The sequence below is a fragment of the Orcinus orca genome, chromosome 1 (genome assembly GCF_937001465.1).
Source record: "Orcinus orca chromosome 1, mOrcOrc1.1, whole genome shotgun sequence".
Classification (NCBI taxonomy): Eukaryota; Metazoa; Chordata; class Mammalia; order Artiodactyla; family Delphinidae; genus Orcinus; species Orcinus orca.
The window spans coordinates 190563728-190576966 of NC_064559.1; the positions used below are offsets into that span (position 1 = coordinate 190563728).

General features: G+C 39.2%; 1 protein-coding gene across 7 annotated transcripts in view; it reads right to left on the bottom strand.

Annotated features, from left to right (window-relative positions):
* Positions 1–13239, bottom strand: part of PHACTR4 (phosphatase and actin regulator 4) — a 117126-nt gene that overhangs the window by 29976 nt on the left and 73911 nt on the right. For 5 of the 7 annotated variants that reach the window (XM_004266588.3, XM_033422415.2, XM_049711759.1 and 2 more), the window contains one exon: positions 271–441. In XM_004266588.3, the coding sequence (XP_004266636.1) occupies positions 271–441 (171 nt within the window). Of the gene's footprint in view, positions 1–270; positions 442–1399; positions 1424–13239 lie in introns of all 7 variants that reach the window. The other 2 variants (XM_033422411.2, XM_033422412.2) reach the window with 1 other exon arrangement.

A 13239-nucleotide genomic window follows, 5' to 3' on the forward strand; every position in this document is an offset into this window, starting at 1 on the left:
TAGAAAAAAAGAAGCATCTTATATCTGCTGTAGTTCAGGAGCTCCATTCACCACTCAATTGATAAACATGAACCCTATCAAAATACCGACCTAGGAATGAGGATATAGCATATATGGCTTAGTGAGTGACCACTTGTTTTTTTAATTAAAAGATTCAATTCCCTTTTCAAACAGGGGGTTATAGAAACTTGGGAAGAGAATGAAAAAGTTAGGTACCTTCAATGGGGAATTCTCTAACTCAGAACATATATTTAAATCTTAACATCTCACCTTCTGATGTCTCTTTGAATTTATCGCTTTTTTTTTTCCGCCATTTCCAGGGCTTGAAGATCTTGCCAAACCCTGAGAACTTGCTCTTCCTTTTGGTAGGAGGTGTTGTGTCTCCTGCTTCCACACTGTCCATGACCATGCCTGGGTCTGCAGTGGGCTGACCTGCTTCTTCTGTTGCATGGTGAGAGGGAGAAAGGGAAGAGAACAGCCAATTTATTATTTCAGCACAATCTTGAAAACGTCCCTTCCCCTCTCTTCCTGTGGTAGTTGGAAAGGATCAGAGCAATGATAAAATAATCATGCAGACAGACTCCTTGACATCACATGGACACCAAACATCAAAATCCATAACAGATAAATTACTAAGGAGGAAAAGGAACCAAACGGAGCTGACATCATTTTAGGACAAAAATTCAATGAGATGATCATAACCAGCTCAAGTCTCTTAAAGGCACACACACGCACAAATGTGGATATCTTCCCAATGTGCATGAGATCTTGCCCCAATGTAGGCTATTGCTGTTGCTATGCTCATCCTCTTGGCATGGGGGAAGGCCTGTCTCAGCTAACACCACTATCTCTTGTGTCATTGAAGCAGAGAATTCTACCATCAGTGAGTGAGTCATTATTCTCTGTTAAACACTGCCTTCCCTTGCCCTCCTTTTTCAGGATATAAATAGTTCAGGGAGGGGGGTAACACTTAAGTATTAACACCTTACTTGTATATGTTATCAAATTATTTTCTCCCTTCGCAAAAAAGACCTTAGGTAGTTTTGGAGTATTGGAAGGGGCTTGGGGGGCGGGGTGAGGCAGGGGTATTAGTGCTTCAAAATAAAGGAAAACTTTTTTGAAAGTAGAGATGAGATTTCAGTTTGCTTATTACAATATTGCTTTAGTGACAATCCTGATTCTAAAGATTTGACAAGAAACATAACTGACATGATAAATGTGCAGGATCGAAATGAAAGGCCATGAGTCCCTCATAATGACCACACATGCAGGGTTTAGTGAGTGAGCTTTAGTGGCAGAGAAAGGAGCAGCCAAGACTGGGCCAAGAATAATAAAAAAAAGCAGGAAGGCAACAAAAAAAGCAGGAAGGCAACACAATACAACTTTGCACTCCACCTACTGTCCCAGCGTTCTTTGGAGAAGTCTAGAGGAGAAGAAAAAAAAGAGTCATGTGGAATAACAATCCTGGAATTAAATTGGGACCTTTACTTTATAGAAATACATCAAGGACCACATACTGTATAATCACATGTAATAAGTTAACATGTTTATTGTAAACAGTTTCACATTTGAAGCAAGTAATGCATTTGGAGGTGGGGGGGACAAAGGGGCATAATATATACTCTTAAAAAAACCCTCTTAATTCGATATTTTTTCATAAGAGAAAATACACAATCAACAAGCATTAATTTTTTTTAAAGAAACACTTGAAAAATTCAATCTTTTTTCAGTTCATAGATGCTGAGTCTAGGGAAGTCCATTGATAAAGGTAAGATTTACACAACAGTAATTATCAGAGCGACTGCAGCAATGGCTGCTGATGCATTATTTTGCTATGCCTAAGATGACATAGGCAAAACAGGGGTCTGGTTCCTGAAGTGCAACAGATGAAGATGACAGAGGACAGTGACTCTTTTCTTTACTTGAGGGCATCTTGGGTCTCAACTACTTTAATTCTTTACATGAAATGCAATAGAACATGGTTATAACATTGGATCATATTTTTTAAAGTTTAGTTGCTAGAGACGTAGAATAACTCCTATCCTAACAATTTCCCCTCAATGGTACCCCAGGATGGACCACCAAGAGTGGCACTAGGGTGAACACATGGTACTGTTTTTAAGAGTGAGTGCTTTAACTAAGACAGTATTCTACCAATTGTGGAATGTCAATGAGACCTGGACACATTTCAGAGCATTCATGATATCATAACATTGATATTTAACATATGTTAATGATAACACTTTCAGAAATGGAGATAAGTATCATAAGTTGTTCATTCTCAAAGAGTAGCCTTCCTTACAGAGACAAGGAAGGACTGAAACTTTAAATCTCTTGCTAACCCACACACTGAGTGAAATTCACTGAGTTCCAAAAGACACACAGGAAAAAGCCTGTTTGGTTAAAAGTAATAGGGAAGATAATATAAAAAAACAAAACCCAAACCAAAACAAACAAAACCCCAAACTAACAGTATGAAAGTAAAGGTTATTAGCGCTATGTGACGCTTTTACAAAGAAAAATAGCCAAAAACTTTAGGAATGTTAGGTGGTAACATATTCACAGAAAAGTTCCTGTCTGTAAAGTCCTAAAATGAAATATATCCAATCTAGCCTGCTTCCACTATCTTCTTGGATATCTAATGACCTTCTAAAGTAGGATTTAGTTCAACCCTTTTAGTTCTTCATTATATTGAACAACAAATTTATCTGTCCTTTCTCTTATACATTCAAAACAAGAAAATCATGATATCCTTTCAAACATATTTACGCCTGCTAGCATACGAACTCAAAATAAGTTCAGTTTCTATTAAGTCACAGTGTGTGTGGAAAATACCAACAGCTTACGATAAAAATGAATGCATCTGCCATCAAGGCACTGAAAACAAAAAGCAAAGAGAGCAGTACTTTTTTTCTTTGACGCTTTATGAAAATGTGTTTAATCTTCATGTCCATAAAGCTTTTAGAAACTGGTATGCCTCTTGCATCAGGCAGTGAGGTTCAGCCACACCAAGTCCTGACCCAGTTATCATCCCAAATTCATTCATTCATATTCTTATATTCTCACATTCTCCTTTCCTTCCCCTTCTCCCCTCCTCACTTTCATGACAAACAGAACATTATTTCCGTGACACCCAAATCTGTTCCAAATACTTGGAATCAGCCCAGTTGCCTTTTCAAAACACAGAATCTCCAGGAGCTGGGACCTAAAAATCTGTTTTTAAAAAATTTCTCAGGCAATTCTTATGATTAGTCAGCTTGTTAAATGCAATTCCAGATTACTATCTGGAAAACTTTTGCATGTTAAAAGAGACAGGCAGACATTCTCTGCACGTAACCTAATTCTCTTTCTTTCTCCCTCCCTCCCTCCCTCCCTTCCTTCCATCCTTCCTTCCTGCCTCTCTCCCTCTCTCCCTTCCTTCCTTCCTTTCTTCCCTTCTTCCCTTCTTTATTTTTGGCTGCGTTGGGTCTTCGTTGCTATGTGCGGGCTTTCTCTAGTTACAGCAAGCGGGGGCTACTCTTCGTTGCGGTGCATGGGCTTCTCATTGCGGTGGCTTCTCTTGTTGTGGAGCATGGGCTCTAAGCACTTGGGCTTCAGTTGTTGCAGCATGTGGGCTCAGTAGTTGCAGCATGCAGGTCACTTCAGTAGCTGTGGCACACGGGCTTAGTTGCTCCGTGGCATGTGGGATCTTCCCGGACCAGGGATTGAACCCGTATCCCCTGCATTGGCAGGCGGATTCTTAACCACTGCACCACCAGGGAAGTCTCTATTTATTTATTTTTTGATGTGGACCATTTTTGAAGTCTTTATTGAATTTGTTACAATATGGCTTCTGTTTTATGTTTTCATTTTTTGGCCATGAGGCATGTGGGATCTTAGCTCCCTGACCAGGGATGGGACACGTACCCCATGCATTGAAAGGCAAAGTCTCAACCACTGGACCGCCAGGGAAGTCCCTATTATTTTTTTAAAAAACATTTATTTATTTATTCATATGGCTACGTTGGGTCTTAGTTGTGGCACGTGGGATCTTTGCTGCGGCATGTGAGATCTTTTGTTGCGGCGCGGGGGCTATCTCTAGTTGTGGCATGTGGGCTCTACAGCGTGCGGGCTTAGTTGCCCTGTGGCATGTGGGATCTTTGTTCCCCAACCAGGGACTGAACCCATGTCCCTTGCGTTAGAATGAAGATTCTTAAACACTGGTCACCAGGGAAGTCCCTAACTAGGTATTATTTAGAACTAGAATAGGGGCCAGGGCCATGAACATATTTTTTCAAATACAGGTTAAAAATAGAGTAGGGGGCTTCCCTGGTGGCGCAGTGGTTGAGAGTGCACCTGCCGATGCAGGGGACACGGGTTCGTGCCCCGGTCTGGGAAGATCCCACATGCCGCGGAGCGGCTGGGCCCGTGAGCCATGGCCGCTGAGCCTGTGCGTCCGGAGCCTGTGCTCCGCAACGGGAGAGGCCACAACAGTGAGAGGCCCGCGTAATGCAAAAAAAAAAAAAAAAAAAACAAATACAGTAGGAAGTTACATGCACTGCATTACCTAAACTATAATATACATTAAAAAGGAGAATGGGATATTCACAGAAAGTTAGACAAAATGAAAAGGCAGAAGACTTTGTACCAGATGACGAAACAACATAAAACCCCAGAAAAACAACTAAATGAAGTGGAGATAGGCAACTTTCCAGAAAAAGAATTCAGAATAATGATAGTGAAGATGATCCAGGACCTCGGATAAAGAATGGAGGCAAAGATCAAGAAGATGCAAGAAATGTTTAACAAAGACCTAGAAGAATTAAAGAACAAACAAACAGAGATGAACAATACAATAACTGAAATGAAAAATACACTAGAAGGAATCAATAGCAGAATAACTGAGGCAGAAGAATAAGTGACCTGGAAGACAGAATGGTGGAGTTCACTGCTGTGGAACAGAATAAAGAAAAAAGAATGAAAAGAAATGAAGACAGCCTAAGAGATAAGAGACCTCTAGGACAATATTAAACATAACAACATTCGCATTATAGGTGTCCCAGAAGGAGATGAGAGAAAGGACCCGAGAAAATATGTGAAGAGATTATGGCTGAAAATTTCCCTAACATGGGAAAGGAAATAGCCACCCAAGTCCAGGAAGCGCAGAGAGTCCCAGGCACGTTAAACCCAAGGAGAAACATGCCAAGACACATAGTAATCAAATTGACAAAAATTAAAGCCAAAGAAAAATTATTAAAAGCAGCAAGGGAAAAATGACAACATACAAGGGAACTCCCATAAGGTTAACAGCTGATTTCTCAGCAGAAACTCTATAAGCCAGAAGAGAGTGATATGATATATTTAAGGCAATGAAAGTTAAGAACCTACAACCAAGATTACTCTACCCGGCAAGGATATCATTCAGAATCGACAGAGAAATCAAAAGTTTTACAGACAAGCAAAAGCTAAGAGAATTCAGCACCACCAAACCAGCTCTACAACAAATGCTAAAGGAACTTCTCTAAGTGGGAAACACAAGAGAAGAAAAGGACCTACAAAAACAAACCCATAACATTAAGAAAATGGTAATAGGAACATACATATTGATAATTACCTTAAACGTGAATGGACTAAATGCTCCAACCAAAAGACACAGGCTCGCTGAATGGATACAAAAACAAGACCCATCTATATGCTGTCTACAAGAGTCGCACTTCAGACCTTGGGACACATTCAGACTGAAAGTGAGGGGATGAAAAAGATATTCCATGCAAATGGAAATAAAAAGAAAGCTGGAGTAACAATACTCATATCAGATAAAATAGACTCTAAAATAAAGACTGTTACAGGAGACAAGGAAGGACACAACATAATGATCATGGGATCAATCCAAGAAGAAGATATGATAATTATAAATATATATGCACCCAACATAGGAGCACCTCAATACACAAGGCAACTGCTAACAGCTAGAAATGAAGAAAACGACAGTAACACAATAATAGTGGGGGACTTTAACACTTCACTTACACCAATGGACAGATCATCCGACAGAAAATTAATAAGGAAACACAAGTTTTAAATGACACCATAGACCAGATAGATTTAATTGATATTTATAGGACATTCCATCCAAAAACAGCAGATTACATTTTCTTCTCAAGTGCACACAGAATATTCTCCAGGACAGAGCACATCTTGGGTCACGAATCAAGTCTTGGTAAATTTAAGAAAACTGAAATCATATCAAGCATCTTTTCTGACCACAATGCTATGAGACCAGAAATCAATTACAGGGAAAAAAATGTAAACACATGGAGGCTAAACAATATGTTACTAGATAACCAAGAGATCACTGAAGAAATCAAAAAATATCTAGAGACAAATTACAACAAAAACACGACGATCCAAAACCAATGGGATGCAGCAAAAGCAGTTCTAAGAGGGAAGTTTATAGCAATACAAGCCTACCTCAAGAAACAAGAAAACTCTCAAATAAACAATCTAACCTTACACCTAAAGGAACTAGAGATAGAAGAACAAACAAAACCCAAAGTTAGGAGAAGGAAAGAAATCATAAAGATCAGAGCAGAAATAAATGAAATAGAAACAAAGAAAACAATATAGCAAAGTGAATAAAACTAAAAGCTGGTTCGTTGAGAAGATAAACAAAATTGATAAACCTTTAGCCAGACTCAACAAGAAAAACAGGGAGAGGACTCAAATCAATAAAATTAGAAATGAAAAAGGAGAAGTTACGAGGGACACTTCAGAAATACAAAGCATCCTAAGAGACTACTACAAGCAGATCTATGCCAATAAAACGGACAACCTGGAAGAAATGGACAAATTCTTAGAAAGGTATAACTTTCCAAGACTGATCCAAGGAAGAAATAGAAAATATGAACAGACCAATCACAAGTAATGAAATTGAAACTGTGATTAAAAATCTTCCAACAAACAAAAGTCCAGGACCGATGGCTTCACAGCTGAATTCTATCAAACATTTAGAGAAGAGTTAACACCCATTCTTCTCAAAGTCTTCTAAAAAATTGCAGAGGAAAGAACACTCCCAAATTCATTCTATGAGGCCACCATCACCCTGATACCAAAACCAGACAAAGATACTACAAAAAAAGAAAATTACAGACCAATATCACTGATGAATATAGATGCAAAAATCCTCAACAAAATACTAGAAAACAGAATCCAAAAACACATTAAAAGGATCATACACCATGATCAAGTGGTATTTATCCCAGGGATGCAAGGATTCTTCAATATACTCAAATCAATCAATGTGATACACCATATTAACAAATTGAAGAAGAAATAACATATGATCATCTCAATAGATGCAGAAAAAGTTTTTGACAAAATTCAACACCCATTTATGATAAGAACTCTCCAGAGAGTGGGCACAGAGGGAACCTACCTCAACATAATAAAGGCCATATATGACATACCCACAGCAAACATCATTCGCCATGGTGAAAACTGAAAGCATTTCCTCTAAGACCAGGAACAAGACAAGGGTGTCCACTCTCGCCACTATTATTCAACACAGTTTCAGAAGTCCTAGCCACAGCAATCAGAGAAGAAAAAGAAATAAAAGGAATACAAATTGGAAAAGAAGAAGTCAAACTGTCACTGTTTGCAGATGACATGATACTATACATAGAGAATCCTAAAGATGCCACCAGAAAGCTACTAGAGCTAATCAATGAATTTGGTAAAGTTGCAGGATACAAAATTAATGCACAGAAATTTTTTGCATTCCTATACACTAACAACGAAAGATCAGAAAGAGAAATTAAGGAAACAATCCCATTCACCATTGCAACAAAAAGAATAAAATATCTAGGAATAAACCTACCTAAGGAGGTAAAAGACCTGCACTCAGAAAACTATAAGACACTGATGAAAGAAATCGAAGATGACATAAACAGGGGCTTCCCTGGTGGCGCAGTGGTTGAGAGTCCACCTGCTGATGCAGGGGACATGGGTTTGTGTCCCGGTCTGGGAGGATCCATGCTGCAGAGCGGCTGGGCCCGTGAGCCATGGCCACTGAGCCTGCGCGTCTGGAGCCTGTGCTCTGCAATGGGAGAGGCCACAACAGTGAGAGGCCCGCGTACCGCAAAAAAAAAAAAAAAAAAAAAAAAGATGACACAAACAGATGGAGAGATATACCATGTTCTTGGATTGGAAGAATCAATATTGTGAAAATGACTATACTACCCAAAGCAATCTACAGATTCAATGCAATCCCTATCAAATTACCAGTGGCATGTTTTACAGAACTAGAACAAAAAATCTTAAAATCTGTATGGAGACACAAAAGACCCCCAATAGCCCAAGCAGCCTTGAGGGAAAAAAACGGAGCTGGAGGAATCAGACTCCCTGACTTCAGACTATACTACAAAGCTACAATAATCAAGACAATATGGTACTGGCACAAAAACAGAAATATACATCAATGGAACAGGACAGAAAGCCCAGAGATAAACCCATGCACCTATGGTCAACTAATCTACGACAAAGGAGGCAAGGATATACAATGGAGAGAAGACAATCTCTTCAATAAGTGGCGCTGGGAAAACTGGACAGCTACATGTAAAAGAATGATATTAGAACACTCCTTAACACCATACACAAAAATAAGCTCAAAATGGGTTAGAGAACTAAACGTAAGACTGGACATTATAAAACTCTTACAGGAAAACATAGGAAGAACACTTTTTGACATAAGTCACAGCAAGATCTTTTTTGATCCACCTCCTAGAGTTATGGAAATAGAAACAAAAATAAACAAATGGGACCTAATGAAACTTAAAATCTTTTGCAAAGCAAAGGAAACTACAAACAAGACGAAAAGACAACCCTCAGAATGGGAGAAAATATTTGCAAACGAATCAACGGACAAAGGATTAATCTCCAAAATATATAAACAGCTCATGCAGCTCGATATTAACAAAACAAACAACCCAATCGAAAAATGAGCAGACCTAAATAGACATTTCTCCAAAGATGACATACAGATGGCCAAGAAGCACATGAAAAGCTGCTCAACATCACTAATTATTAGAGAACTGCAAATCAAAACTACAATGAGGTATCACCTCACACCAGTTAGAATGGGCATCATAAGAAAATCTAGAAACAATAAATGCTGGAGAGGGTGTGGAGAAAAGGGAACCCTCTTGCACTGTTGGTGGGAATGTAAATTGATACAGCCACTATGGAGAACAGTATGGAAGTTCCTTAAAAAACTAAAAATAGAATTACCTTATGACCCAGCAATCCCATTACTGGGCATATACCCTGAGAAAACCATAATTCAAAAAGACACATGCACTCCAATGTTCATTGCAGCACTATTTACAACAGCCAAGTCATGGAAGCAACCTAAATGCCCATCGACAGATGAATGTATAAAGAAGATGTGGTACATATATACAATGGAATATTACTCAGACAGGGACGAAACTGGGGCATTTGTAGAGACGTGGATGGATCTAGAGACTGTCATATAGAGTAAAGTAAGTCAGAAAAACAAATATCATATATTAACGCATATATGTGGAACCTAGAAAAATGGTACAGTTGAACCGGTTTCCAGGGCAAAAAAAGAGATACAGCTGTAGAGAACAAACGTATGGACACCAAGGGGGTAAAGTGGCGGGCAGGGGGGAGCAGTGTTGGTGGTGGGATGAATTGGGAAATCGGAATTGACATATATACACTAATATGTATAAAATAGATAACTAATAAGAACCTTCTGTATAAAAAAAAATAAAATTCAAAAATTCAAAAAAAAAAGGAGAATGCAAAGAACTAAATGAAAATGTAAATATAATTTGATGATAGGACTACAGGATATCTGTGCTTCTTCTAGCTTCTTTTATTTTGTGTGTGTGTGTTTTTTTATTTTACAGTGAACATGTATGGCTTTTATAATTGGAATAAAAACAAATTTACTTTGAAAGTGGGAGCTTTCAAATCATAACAGTTAATAAAGTCCAGCATATATATAAGTACATAAAAGAAAGCAATTCTTTCTAAACATTAGGTTCCTATAAAAATGAATTATTTCCGGGCTTCTCTGGTGGCACAGTGGTTAAGAATCCACCTGCCAATGCAGGGGACACGGGTTCGAGCCCTGGTCCAGGAAGATCTCACATGCTGCGGAGCGACTAAGCTCGTGTGCCACAACTACTGAGCTTGCGCTCTAGAGCCCGCGAGGCACAGCTACTGAGCCCGCGTGCCACAACTACTGAAGCCCACGTGCTTAGAGCCTGTGCTCCACAACAAGACAAGCCACTGCAGCGAGAAACCCACGCACTGCAACGAAGAGTAGCCCTCGCTCGCCACAACTAGAGAAAGCCTGCGCTCAGCAACAAAGACCCAATGCAGCCAAAAAAAAAAAAAAAAAAAAAAAGAATTATTTCCTACATAAAAATCATAGTCTGAAGTATTAAGCAAATTAAACCATTCAAGGACATTTTCTTGGAGTAGTGACACATGTTAAAGTAAGTAGGTTTGGATCACCCGAACAACAGTTTCTAGTCCTACATTCTTTTAAGAATACCACCCTTGTTCACCATGAGTACAATCTTGTGCTAAAGGAGCTAGAGACCAAATTTAACGGTAATCTAAATTCACCAGGTGTAAACTTTTCAGCTGTGGAATAAAGGGTTTTAAAGTATGCATAAATGCTTGATAGCAGTGGCTGATTAGATCTAATTGAAGCCACTAATCTCCGTAGCATTCTTGGATCCACTGAAACTATTCAGGCTTCCTACTGTGAATTTTTGTCTGACTTTAAGAAAATTCAATTGCATCACTTAGAAAACTGCAATAGAAAGAAAAAGAAACTGATGGATGAATAAATTATACAAGAAAAAGTATACTCAGGTATTGAGAAACCATCTTTTTTATTTTATTTTATTTTGGTGGTACGCGGGCCTCTCACTGCTGTGGCCTCTCCCGTTGCGGAGCACAGGCTCCGGACGCACAGGCTCAGTGGCCATGGCTCACAGGCCCAGCCACTCTGCGGCATGTGAGATCTTCCCGGTCCGGGGCACGAACCCGTGTCCCCTGCATCGGCAGGCGGACTCTGAACCACTGCGCCATCAGGGAAGTCCCGATCTTTTTTATTCTTAATGATACAATTACACCTCAAATATTGTTTCTGTACTCATAAATAAAAGGCTTAGGGAGGTGAATTTGAAACTGTTCATAAGCAAACCTGCACATCAACCAAATATTTGTTCTCAACAATTCTGATTTTATGACCATCTCCCTCCCATTTCCAATTTTTAAAAATTAATTAATTTATTTTTGGCTGCACTGGGTCTTTGTTGCTGCGTGCGTGCTTTCTCTAGTTGCGGCAAGCGGGGGCTACTCTTCGTTGCCGTGCGCGGGCTTCTCCTTGCGGTGGCTTCTCTTGTTGCAGAGTACAGGCTCTAGGCACGCGGCTTCAGTAGTTGTGGCATGCAGGCTCAGTAGTTGTGGCTTGCGGGCTCTAGAGTGCAGGCTCAGTAGTTGTGGTGAACGGCCTTGCTCCGTGGCATGTGGGATCTTCATGGACCAGGGCTCAAACCCGTGTCCCCTGCACTGGCAGGCTGATTCTTAACCACTGAGCCACCAGGGAAGCCCCCATTTCCAATTTGACAGAAGAAATACAGGCTTGGAGTCACATCTGGATACCCCACTGTTTCTATTTAAACTCAGTATGGAATTTAAAATGTCCTCATGGTCCCATTCTGTTTTCCAATGAGAACCAAAACAAGGTGGCTTTTCCCTCCTTGTTTCCCTTTGTTTGCCAGAAAACAGGGTGTAGAATGCTGGCTATAGTTTTAGGATTGTGTGTTCCAAGGAAGTCATGCAGCCGCAGGCCACTAGGAAAGCAATTCACAGAGTTGGAGGTCTTGGTGTTTTTTGGAGGGGGTGGAGTTAGGAGAGGAAGATAACTAATTACAGTTTGGACTTTCCAGTTTGAGAAGTACCGTGAAACTATGCCCTGGTGTTTAAACTACTTACTCCCTCCTCCAAGTTGTAGCTAGCACCTCACATTTCAGAGGCTTGTTTCTTATTTCACATATTATGCAGAGTTCTAGCAGTTTCTTTCTTCAACCCTAAGTTTTTTCCTGGTCAACATTTAATTCAATGTTTTTTAGTTCAAGTTTAGTTGTTCCAGGTGAATTTCTGAGGTGATTTTAAAATAAATGTATAGTATTATTAAAAAATAACTTAGCACTTTTCATCTTCAGATAAACTATTTGCTACAGATACATGTTATACCTACATTACTTGCTAGAGATAAGGGATAAAACAGGGTTAGACGGTAAACCTAGTTCATTTGAGAATCTGATTTACAACCAATTAGTTATTCACGTTGGAAGGCAAGGTAAGGCACAGGCAATTGTAGTTGACAGATAACTTAGTTTTCAAGATAGCCTTCACTACCCACTCCCCTTCACTGGGCTTAGTAATAAGCAACAAAATTACTGGGACTGTCTTAGTTCCACACCTATTTCTTATACCTTGTCGGGTCTTAAAAAATGTGTAGATTTAAAGTGTATAAAATTCTCTCATTTTACCCCCAAAACTTTTAATAATCAGTTATTGTCCGAAACTTAAAAATACATAGCTTTGTGCAACGAGATACATACTCCATTATCAAGAGGTACCAATTATCTTTTTTTTTTTTAAGTTTAAGGTATATGGCATAATGGTTTGACTTAAATATATTGTGGCCAATTACTTTTATAATCTAATGGTTCTGTTTAATTATCTTTTATGCCCATCCAGCTTGAAACAGATCTTGGTTTTATACAATCATTTTAACAGCATTAGAATTCTGTAAATGGAGAACACTTATTTATGGTACTTACACTATTGTACTTATACTCATTTTTGCCTTCTGAAAGAGGATTATTATTGAATTTAAAAAACTGTTTTAGAAAACTGCAACAAAATTACAGAAAGCAAAACCTGCCACTAATGAACAAAGCAGGCTTTGTCTAGAGCAGGCCCATAACTTCCCTTGGAAATACTGCATAGTTCTGACCTTTGGGAAATAGAACTGGGCAAAGCACTCAAGAAGATAGCCAGAGAGAAGGTCTCTCTCTGTACCTGCAGGTACAATTAGGTCTGAGGTTCCAACTCTGGGAAAAGAGATCTTTGACCGTAACTGCGTCAAGAAGTGATGCTGCTTTACTCTGGCAATTTGATATGTATACTTTTTTGATAAAAGTT